At 39.5% G+C, this 11,746-nt stretch overlaps 1 protein-coding gene across 2 annotated transcripts; it reads right to left on the reverse strand.

Annotated features, from left to right (window-relative positions):
• Window positions 1-2,878: 2,878 nt before the first annotated feature.
• On the reverse strand, window positions 2,879-6,189 carry LOC115375055 (profilin-2-like). Of its 2 annotated transcripts, none has more exons than XM_030074320.1 (3): window positions 5,842-6,186; window positions 4,599-4,791; window positions 2,879-3,350 (listed from the first exon to the last, which is right to left on the reverse strand). In XM_030074320.1, the coding sequence occupies exons 1-3, from the start codon at window positions 5,968-5,970 to the stop codon at window positions 3,253-3,255; spliced, it is 420 nt and encodes a 139-aa protein (XP_029930180.1). In that variant the 5' UTR covers window positions 5,971-6,186; the 3' UTR covers window positions 2,879-3,252. The 2 variants fall into 2 exon arrangements, with proteins under 2 accessions (XP_029930180.1, XP_029930181.1); XM_030074321.1 differs by lacking the exon at window positions 2,879-3,350 and adding an exon at window positions 3,371-3,685 and having other exon boundaries at window positions 5,842-6,189.
• Window positions 6,190-11,746: the final 5,557 nt, after the last annotated feature.

The raw sequence follows: 11,746 nt of genomic DNA on the forward strand, positions 1-11,746 counted from the left end.
GATTACCGACTAATCAATGGGTCTCACTTGTCCAATGCAGGTGTTGTCTATGCAATTAAGGGAGGGGCGTCAGTTTGTCCCCCCGACCCACCCACCCACCCACCCACACACACACACACACACACACACACACACACACACACACACACACACACACACTTTTGGTCTGAGTGCAGCTGAGCGCTCCTACACCCCTCTAAAAAATTACAACTAGCTAAAATAATAGAATAAAATAAAATAAAAGTTTTTGACCTTCTTTATTTCACAAAGTTTGACATTAACAATATGAACAATGTTGAGTTTAAATTTTATATCTTGTTGGATCTGTAATTAGGCCTTCCAATAAAGCGTCTTTGAATTGAACTCAGTGCATTTGGGAAGATGATGCAGGTAAATGCGGCGTTTCCTGAAATTACTGTCAAAAATGGCCCATTTCTTTTAACTAAGTTATGAAGCAATAAAAATCCAGTTTACTGAAATGCTCAAGCACTGTGGTTCTGCAAAGTTGACAGCCAATTTGTTTGGAGCTCGAAATGTAATATCTCTACAGGAATCCCAGTTCTGTTTTCTGGCATTCAAAGCAATCATGTCATGTTCATGTCAAATATATTTTACTGACTGGACTATATAGGACCCCTGGATTCTCTTATGAGTGGTGTTCCCCTTTCCCTGTAGTGACTGTCTGTATATAAAATAGCTATGAAAGATCAGCTTCATAATGCAGGGAGATGGTTTCCAACATATAGGCTATCACCTGTTCTTTGTGACACCAGACTTGTATTCTGTATTACTCCTATAAACACAAACTCTAAACTGTCTTCTCACAAGATGTAATCTTTAAATAGTCAAGTAATGAATATATATAATTAGTGAGCCACAGTGGTTTGTCTCCTCACAGGGGGGATTTATTAAGGGTGTAGCCTACACTAGGGGTTATACTATGCAGGTCTATTTTTTCCCCCACATAAGTAAGGTAGGCTATACAGATCAGCTGTCGTGTCTGGGCCAAGACCATTTGTTAGTCTCAAGACAAAATTCTCAAGTGACTTTAAATCAGTTGGGAAGAAACTTCTTATGCCACCTGGAATTGCATTTATTTCCAACTCAAAATCACCTGTATACTTACATATAATGCAGATGAATGATGAGATTATAAGTGACTCTCAACCATGTGCCATTTTAGTCCAATTTTAGTCCATGTCTTCATTTCAGCCAAAACACTACATGAGCCAGTAGCACTGACTAGGCCCCCCTCTGGCTGAGGGTGTCCTAATCACTACAACTAGTTGCAATGTTTTAGTTGCAATAAAAACCTGTTTACTCTTGGGCCCTGATGGCACATGGATACATAACACTTTAAGCCTACTACAAATCTATAATGGAGTGGCTGATTATCTTTAAGAAAAAAAAAGAAAAAAAAAAAGAACTTCATCAGAAGTCAGCACTCCTGCTTTGAAACTCTTAAACAGGCCACACATATACATTTCTACCAAAACACAACAGACAGAATATTCTGGCTTCACCCTCTGGTTGGAATAACTTTTATTTGATCTGTCTGTAAACAAGGTTGTGTCATCAATTCATGGCATTTTCCCCATTTTTGAAAATGCAGATTTTGTAGAATGAATTCCAATGCAAAAGAAAGGACAAAATAGTGCAAAAATCTTTTTCTGTCTCTTTAATTCTGTACATATTCCACAAAGCCTGGAGATTATTATTGATGCCAAAATATCCCTTAGGAAAGTGCCATTAAAAGTTACTTCTTACTGGGGCAGCAGTTAAAAATCCAACTCACAGTAGCAACAGATCAGACCGATTTTATGGCACAGAATACACAGTTATTCTCAAAGTTTTCACAAGACAACTTACAAATGTCCTTATTCCAACCAACACCATTTTCAATAAGTGTAGTGTACACATTTTTTTCTTTTTAATATACTTCTAAGTACCGTGCTATGACAGTTTCTGATACACCTTTGATGACTAAAGCACAAGGCAAATAATTCCAAGGCGTTGGAGCCCAACAGCTTGGGTTTACAGTCAAATGCATTCATACTGATGAGGCTGCCATTTCCATCAGTTAATGAACCGGAATTATCAGGAAAACCCAATTACTGTTGAAAAGTTATCTAAAGAAGCAGTTTAATGTTTTACAGTCATCTGAAGTAGTGTCTTATGATTTACAGTCAAACAAGTGACAATCATCCATCACAATGAGCTGAAGCAATTCTGAAAATCCTCTTAAACTGACAATTGGTCCAATGGGGAGGGTAGAAAAATGACTTCACAGAACATGGGTGTGTAGTGATATACTGCCAAAAATAGGCAGCAAAAATTACAAATAGCAGGAGCTGGCTGACACAAGTCTGAGCTTGTTGCAGAGGTGGAATGTCCATGGAAACTCCAGGATGTTATGAAGTATCATGGCAATTATCTGAGACCTCAGCAATGCTGACTTTACACTACAGTCAAACAATATCCCAACACCACAACTTTTAAGACCACATTCAAGTACAACAGCAAAAGCATGTGATGGAAGTAAAGCAACATAAAGGTGGTGTGCTCAGAGGGCTGGCCAAGTGCTACACACAGAGGACTTTGTCAGAGGAAATCATCATTTCTTTAATGATGGCTATAAAGGACTTGAAGACATGAGGCAGATGGAAACATGGTTTTGGCTGGAATATCTACTCTTAGGAGAGGGTAGGGATTGAATTCTGTATGCTAAAAAAGGTATGCATGCAACTTTTAAATGCCGACATGCTGATGAAAAGGAACACAATGTGAACCCAGCATTTCTTAGTAATGCTCAAAAAAGCATATGCAAAACTACCTCCACCATTACATGTGTACTTCCCTTTGAACATTTGCCAGTTGCTAAGTGAATGTTTATACAAGGCGAGTCCAAATTTGTTTTACATTTTTTATTACACCTTCGAACTTTTTTTTTTTTTTTTTTTTTGCACATTTTCTCTTTTGGTAAATATACATTTAAACCATTTCAATGAACATGCCATTACTGTAGTGCCAAAAACAGTGAGTGTTAAGTACAATGTTAAAGTGGGGAAGGTTTAAAAAAAAAAAAAAAAAAAAAAAAGGTGGTGGGACAAAATAAACAAAAACAAGGTTGTATATAAAAGTCAACTGTGGAGAGGAAGTAACATTGCATGGTATCTAATCCCAAAAGTACTGTCAACACAATGGGGTGAGTGGGAGTGAGCTGCTAGGTAGATGGATGGGTGGAGAGGTTGCTTAATATCCAGACTTCCTCAGGTAATCAGCCATGCTAAATGCTTTCTTGTTGAGCTGTCCGCCATGGACCCCTTCCTTTCCCATGATTACAACCAATACTGGAGCACACAAGGAAAAAAAAAAAAAAAAAAGAGAAATGAACAAAATTGAAGAGTCTCCCCCCACACACTATGAACGAGGGGGGATAAAGGTGACATAGAATCTTACCACCATCCCTCTTCATTGCTATTAAAAGTTTCCAAGACATTTTGACTGCTTGCAGGAGAAATCTTAACAGCAATATTTCTTTTCTCTTCTTTTTGTCCCTCAATTTTAACTAAGCGAGCTTGACGACATTAAAACCCCGAATCCCTCAAGTATTTTGCCATTGAGTATGCCTTCTTATTCAATCCGCCTCCATGGACCCCTTCTTTGCCCATTACAAGAACCAAAACTGAAAGAGAAGAAGATAGAAAAGGGAAAGTTAAGAAGTGAGAGGTAAAGGAAAGGCATTCAAAGTAAGGAATGTCATTATCAGCAAGTGAACAGTCATTGATCATTTAGCAATTTTAAGCTGCAAGGAAGATGAGCATGCTTGGTTGGTCAAGACACTCTGTAATATCTGCTTTTAACAGCAGATCACTGTTAGCTGATAGCCAATAACAAGCCAGGGGATACTGCAAAGATAACATTTGTTGTTAGAACTTACATTACTCAAGCAGGGATTGGCTTATTTTGCTAAATCAAGACCTCTGAAAGGGGAAACATGCCATAGAGTAAAAACTGTGCACTCTCAGTTTTTGCAGTATCCTCAGTGCATTTGTTAGCATGTAGGAAATATGCAACAGCCGCAGGAGACTGGTAATTTTGTGCTCTTTTTAAAAATTGTTTTCCAAAATTCAAAAGCATCTTACTAGAGAGTGACAAAAAGAAAGCATTGAATGGAAAGGGGAATAGTGTAGGAAAAAAGAAAAGGAAAAGACACTGGTTTTGAATGCAATTATCAGTCACTGAGGACCACAAAGGCAGACAGACTGGAGTAGGCAAACCTTGGCTTACACGAGGCTTTTGATGCAAACCTCCAGGGACTCTCAAAATACTCTATATACAATAGCTGGACTTGAGAAACCTGCATCCATGAGCTTTGCCTGATAGCATCATATGATGCTGTGACTCAATATTCAGTTTGCACTTCCTCTGCAAGCCACACAAGTCATGTGAGGTAGTTCCTCATACCCATGTGATGTTTTCACCAAAAGGGAAAAAAAGACATGGGTGTTACCATCTCAAAAAAACATTCAAACCTATGACAGCATTTCAATACAGAATGAGTTGCAATAGTTTTGATATATCTAAAATACATTTACCTTTTCCAGCCCTTCCCACAGAGACATTGTATGTAGGCTCTCCTCCTTGGCTCTTTGTCCTGATGTCCATTGTCCAGTCATTGTCAACCTGGAGGCTGTCTCTTATGACTGAGCACTTCTTTGAGCCCAGAGTGAGACCGTTGGTGAAGAAGGTCTCTCTATCCTTTCCAACAATGACATCAATTTCTTGAGACTGAAATACACAGAAAGACAACAGCAGAAAAAAGAGGGTAAGATCATATTTAGCCCAAGAAGTTACCTTTGCAGATAGGTGCAAAAATAATCAGGGGAAGAAATCAAACAATTATGACTAGAAACATCAAGCTAAGTGTAAGGATGCAGAACGTTATAGTTCATCCATTTGGTAAGAGGCTGCCTTAGCACACTACAAGATCTACTGCACTTATTTAGCAGACGACTGCAAGAATTTTAAGTTGTAACTGAGAAAAGCCGCTCCAGGTCTGGTTACATTGCAAACAGTAATTACAAACACCAGCAATGGTTACCAATACACCTGACACCGATCAAAGACTGTGCATTTGACTGCCGGTGTCAACGTTAGCTTGCTACCATTGCCTGTAGTAAATAACGGAAGTAACGTGACGTCTGTGTACCAGGCTAGCACTCATGCCACCCATTTGAATGAATTAAAAATAAATAAATAAAATAAAATAAATAAAATACCGCTGTCATCCAACAATCACCATACAGACAGTGAGATTCCTCATGAGAAGTAAATTTAATTCATCACTGGCTGACCAAATGTCACCCATCGTTAGTCCTCTTAACAGCAGCTAACCAGTGCATGAGCAGCTTAGCTAATCAAAGCCGCCGCGCACACAAAAGCATGCACGCTCCCTCGAGCCAGACACCGACTATTAGCTGGTTTGGAACCAGTGTCTCTCAATATTTTTACGAGCCGTTTGATTTTTTTTTTTTAAATAAATACTTGTTAGCAGAAATTTACTGACGCGTTCTTGTTGCGCGCAAGCCAAAACGGTTAATGTCTTATGTGATCAGCGTGAGGTCTAATCCCAAAAACGTTTCCTTTCCAGGAAATAGCCGACACGGGCTAACGACAAGCTAGCCCGGCAGCCCTTTAGATAGCTAGTTAGATCCTGCGAGGAAGCGCTTTTAGCGCTCTTCACTGTTGTTATTGTTGGCGTGGACAACTGTGAAACAAGCCACTGTCCACCGGGAACATTTTACACCCAAACCAAATCACTTCGCGCTCACGTCTTACCGTTATGTTGTTAAAAGTACCACCGGCATGTGCTGCCCAAACATATTTGGCTTCCGTGTACCCAACAATGGCGCTATCCTGACAGCTGCCATCGGCCATCAGGTTATCAATGTAGTTTTGCCAAGACATCTTCAAGGAACTGGTGAAATATAAAACTCCCTACAGCCTCGAAAATAAGGTTGCCAGAGATAGCCGACACGGAAAGGCCTACAGACGAATTTAGTGTTTCCAATCTGACCCACACTTCGACGTTCTCCAACGTCAAGGCTCGGGCAGCTAAGAAAGCCAATGCAAGCAGGCAGCGGCTGGGTGTAGTCCGTATCAGATCACTCCGCACAATGAGCTCCCTGGCGCTTTTATGGCAAGGAGGCGGCGGAATAAAAAGGGATTTGTCGCACACAGCCAAAACCGGTCAAACTGGGGGAATGCCCGAGCAAGCCACATAGGAATGGTTTCACAATCATTCATTCATTCATTCATTCTGCAATTAAATTTCAAGCTGTTGAAATAACCTGACAAATATAGTCAAATTAACAAATGACAAATGACATTTATGAGAATAATGATCAAGTTAGGGGTGCAGGAAACTCAACTTTTTGCCCAGCAACTCCAGTGGCTGATAGATTTCAAGGCTCACTGCCCATGCCCGCTGTTATAATAGCTAATTTAATTTTGAAATGACCAGAAATTGGTTGGTGGTTGCTCTGCTTTGCCAGTAGTTTGGGTGGTGGTAATTTCTGACACTGTGTTATAGTTACTGTCGAGTTTTCAAGATATACAAAGTGTTGCCTATTCTGACTGCCTAATGTCATTTTATCTTCACTGTATAAAGAAGACATTTATTTTTCTTATTGCATTGCAGCAGCCCTTACACTGGATGGTGGTGAAGAAGGAAAAACTAAGTGCCTTGCTTAAGAGCATTAAGACAGCCTCTTCAGGCATTAAAATTCAGACACTGACCAAAGCCTCTAACCTAAAGGCCAAACGGATGCCAGATTCCCATTAACTTCACCACACACAAGTGGAAAGGACCCTGTCAATAAATGAGATTAAGCGATGAAAACTAGTGGTCATCTAATTGTGAGCCCATTAGATGTGTCAGTGTGCACAGCGAATTTGCTTGTAAGCCAGACCTAATGCCTGGCAAGCTGTAGTAAGGAAGAAAATCCTTTATGTTGACATGTAACCATCCTCTGCTTTGGATTTAACATCATTAGGGCCCTGGCCTCTCTGGAAGAGGGCCCTAATGTATTTGTACCGTTTCTTTCTTCTTATTATTATACATACGTGTCATTAGGCCTTAATTTGACCCCCTAAACATGCTCAAAAACTCACCAAATTCGGCACGCAGCCCGGGTCTGGCGAAAAATTCGATAAAATCAAAAATCGGAACCCCCTAGTGCAAAAATAGGCTTGGTAGCGCCACCTAGGGACGCAAAGGCAGCCTCTGCGGCCCACAGGAATGTCATAGAAAGACCAAACCAGCGCCGTAGATCTCATCAAGCCCGACATTTTTCGTGCTCGTGTCCCCCACCTAAAACCAACAGGAAGTGCGCAATTTGCATTTGAATGTCACGTTTTCGCCCAAATTTTCGCTTTGCAGAAAATCTATACACTCCCAGGGCATTAATTTTATCGGCTTGCAAATTTAATAGATGACAGAGAACATAGTGCTTAACAAAAGTTCTGAAGGAATTTACATTCCTTCGAACCGTTTGGATTTCAGAAGCCCTCAAAGTCTGAGTGTCCACAACCACAACTCCACTTTTTCCTATGGACCCTGGTGTGTCTGCTGTGAATAAACAGGCACTTGCCCTGACAATGGGCACTAATTAGGCCTCTGGTGATTAAAGTAAAAGTCTGACAGCTTTCAAACCTATGCCGCTGGAAAGAGGACGCATATTCCTACAAAACTATATATCATGGTGTGGACTGGAAAAACTTTGTGGCCACTGAAGAGTTGTTCAACAGGTTTGGATTCTGGTTTCTCTGCTCTGCACTGTTCTTCCTCCCCTCCTCCACTCCTCTGACTCACAGCCTGCAGCCTTCTCCCAATGCACACTCATTGGGAAGGAGCAGTAACAACTCTGTGTGTCCCTGCGTTCCAAATCGCATACTTATACTTTTTACTTTTAGTATGTACTGCAGCTGCCCTTACAAAGTATGTAGTTTAGTATGTATTGGGACATACTAATTATTTTTTTCCCTACTAAATAGTATGGTAGTATGAGTATTGGAACGCAGGGAAAGTGTGTGTGTGTGTGTGTATGTGTGTGTGTGTGTGTGCTTAATGCCACAGCCACCGGGCACAAGTGGGCACGAGGCGGCACGGGTGCGAGGGCCCGTCCAACGCTGCTTGCAGCTTTAATTAACACTTTTTACTGCAAAAAGGAGTAGTTCAAGAAGTGCAAAACCAATTTTTTTCTTTACTTACACCTGTAAGATAAAAGAGTTTGAGACCAGAGTAAGAACAAGCTGGGTCAAGATTCAGGGATTAAAATGCAAATCACAATAATATTTTTGTAAAGATCATGAAATAATTATCTACGGTGTTTTGCCATATGGATCAAAATCTGCAAATTGTTCAAAGATCCAGCACTTGAGAAAACTGTGCTCATTTCTTTTTGTTGTTTCCACATGCATTATATTATGGTCAAGCCTGCGTTTAACAGCCCTTAAATTCAGTGCAACAAAATGTGCAATAGCAGACAAAAAAACAGGCTATTGTCAGCAATATAATTTGCAGAGACTTAGTTGGCATTGTTGGGTTAATGACCCTCATGACCAGGCCAGCTGTCGTAAAAAACCCATGAATACTTTTCTCAAAAGCCTATCTATTTTTGCACAAGAGAACCAAAGTCAGCATCTGAGACGGTATTGAATCTGTTTCTAAGGCATGACATTATGTGCAGGACAAAAGCTGTATCCAACTGGAAAATGCATGATGGTATTTCTGGGATGCATCTATAGGCCCACTGTATGGCAGATTTTCACAAGACACCTTCAAAAACTTAAATAAAACTGTTTCTTCCATGTCTATCAAATAAAGTTTAAGTGACAGTTGATCAGTGAGTGCAACATGTATAGAAGTATGATAGTTAATTGCCTTTGCTGTTGATTTGGGACATACAGGCATATAGGGAGCAGCAGAAAGGGCTCTAAGTCAAATCCTTTTTTTTTTTTTTTTTTTTTTTTTTTTTCGAGTTTTAGACTTCCCTTGAGAAACCCAACAGTGGAAGCTCAATGTCTTTCCAGTGTGAAAAGTATGAACTGTATCCACTAGGGGCAGCATTTGCTGTGGTTTGTGATCACTTCTGACTGCTCTGCATTTCCATTTGGAGGTTTAAATTACCTGTGCATAAGGTTGTTGTCTGACTTTTCAGGCTATTTTACAGGACCTACTGAAAATAAAAATGCAACACTGAGATTGTTTTTTCATGATTGCAAATGATAACTTATAGTTTATGAATATGTAGCCCAACATGCATCTTTTCTTTGTGGGCTCCAGGGGTAATTGGGTTGCTCAGCAAAATGAGGAACAGTGTATTTTTTGCAGTATAAAAATAATGTATCAGTGATGAGCTTAACTTTATGTTTTCACCTCACCACTCTGACTTTGATTGAGCTGGGTGTCACAGTACCCCCCACCCCCGCCCCTTTTTTTTCCTTTTAGACAAAGGTCGCATCCTCTTAAGCCTCTTAAAATACACAGATTTTATAAGTTCCTCCTAATAATAACTCAGTCACACATTTCCCTTCAACCACAGCTCAGTGAATTAGCCTTGAGTTTAGTCCCTCAGATCAGGCTGCTCATGTTCTACTTTTCTACATGCTTAAAATATTTTTATCCAGCATGACCAACTGGTGAAGACCAACAACTAGTCTGGTGATCACAGAGGTTACTGCATGGTCTGTCATAAGACCATCACATATGCTGCCTACTATCATAACCAGAGCCATGGAACTTAAAAAAGTGCAGCTATGCATTCAAACAAATTAAGCTTGGAAAATTAGGGAGTAACTGGAGTACACTGTAGAATGAAAGTCAACCAGATGGCCATTTTTTCAGTAAGCATACACAGTATGTAGCCTATGCTGTAGTAAATAGATAGATAGATAGATAGATAGATAGATAGATAGATAGATAGATAGATAGATAGATAGATATACTTTATTGATCCCAACCAGGGAAATTCTGGTGTTCCAGCAGCAACAGTAGAAACATACAATAAAGTTAACTAAAAAAAGAATAAAGGCTAAAAATATACAATAGAGACTATAAAGACTAAAGACTCAAAAAATACAATAAGGGCTAACCTAAGGAAAGGAGATACGAGATGTGAAAATATACATATGGAATGAGTATGACAATATACAGATGGCGCTGAAGTATATGCATGATTGTATAGATTGTATAGATAAGGAGAAAGCCGTGTTCACACCAAGTGGCAGAACCTGAACGCCCGGGACTGGGACAAGGAACTAACCGCCTTGATTCAGCCTCTTAAGGAATCCACTTCCCCTCCAGTCTGAAAAACAGTGTGAGTGTATATTAACTTAGGCTGTAATATACAGATAATAAAATAATAAATAAATAAAGGTTTGATATAAACTATTTGCATTAGTCAACAAATAAATTATAGGTTACAACAAACTGCTATATTTGGGTGGCTGCTGCCAACCATCAGTGTGGACACTGGGATGACCTCAGTCTTCAAAATGCAAAAGTTTACTCACACCCCAAATTAACTGACAATGGGTAACAGCTACTCTTCCAATGCCTTGGTGTAATGGGTTAAAAAAAAAAATTAAAACACAAGGCCTAAATGTTGCAGTCTATCCCTCATTCTATTTCATGCATGAGTAAAAATGATGCAGTTTAATTTTATGGGAGCATCTTCACACCCTTGTTTGACAAGCCAAATTGAACATGCATGAGTTCAGTCTTGAAACAGAAGTCCAATAAGAGCAGAACATTGTAGGAATATTAAATAACAGAAGATAAAAACAGAAGATAAGATAAAGTGCCAAGCATAATAAGACCATCAGAAACTCGATACTGAGCGTGCCACTATAACGATAGGGACTATCAGGTCATTATAGGAATAGATAGGCTGTTAAACAAGCAGAGAGAGAGAGAGAGAGAGAGAGAGAGAGAGAGAGAGAGAGAGAGAGAGAGAGAGAACGAGAGAGGATGGTGATGCCTTAGAGTGCTCCTCATAAAGTCACATATTTTTGTGCTTGTGGGAGGGATAGCAAAATATGCCCTATGAAGGTTTTTTTTTTTTATTTCTGATATTTTATGTTATACTAAAAATTTAGCAGTTCAAAGATACTTTTGGCTACAGCAAAATGAGGATGTAAAACATGCACACCAGGCATGTAGTTTGTAATTTATGTTGATAATTTATAAGTGTGTATTTTATACAACCAACAACAAAATACATAGTGACAAACAAAACATAAAAAGCATGTGTGTGTGTGTGTGTGTGTGGGTGTGTGGGTGTGTGGGTGTAGATAGATATAGATAGACATAGATAGATGTACTTAGGTAATATGCACACATACAGTACAGGCCAAAAGTTTGGACACACCTTCTCATTCAATGCGTTTTCTTTATTTTCATGACTATTTACATTGTAGATTCTCACTGAAGGCATCAAAACTATGAATGAACACATGTGGAGTTATGTACTTAAAAAAAAAAAGGTGAAATAACTGAAAACATGTTTTATATTCTAGTTTCTTCAAAATAGCCACCCTTTGCTCTGATTACTGCTTTGCACACTCTTGGCATTCTCTCAGTGAGCTTCAAGAGGTAGTCACCTGAAATGGTTTTCACTTCACAGGTGTGCCTTATCAGGGTTGATTAGTGAAATTTCTTGCTTTATCAATGGGGTTGGGA

The sequence above is a fragment of the Myripristis murdjan genome, chromosome 17 (genome assembly GCF_902150065.1).
Source record: "Myripristis murdjan chromosome 17, fMyrMur1.1, whole genome shotgun sequence".
In the NCBI taxonomy this organism is placed as follows: domain Eukaryota; kingdom Metazoa; phylum Chordata; class Actinopteri; order Holocentriformes; family Holocentridae; genus Myripristis; species Myripristis murdjan.

Bases quoted from the DNA above. Each gene is read 5' to 3' on its own strand.
- LOC115375055 (XM_030074320.1), bottom strand. From the start codon at position 5,970: ATGTCTTGGCAAAACTACATTGATAACCTGATGGCCGATGGCAGCTGT. The intron at 4,792-5,841 runs GTAAGACGTGAG...TGTGTATTTCAG, and splicing joins GTACTTTTAACAACATAACG to TCTCAAGAAATTGATGTCAT. The intron at 3,351-4,598 runs GTAAATGTATTT...TGTGTGCTCCAG, and splicing joins TGTGGGAAGGGCTGGAAAAG to TATTGGTTGTAATCATGGGA.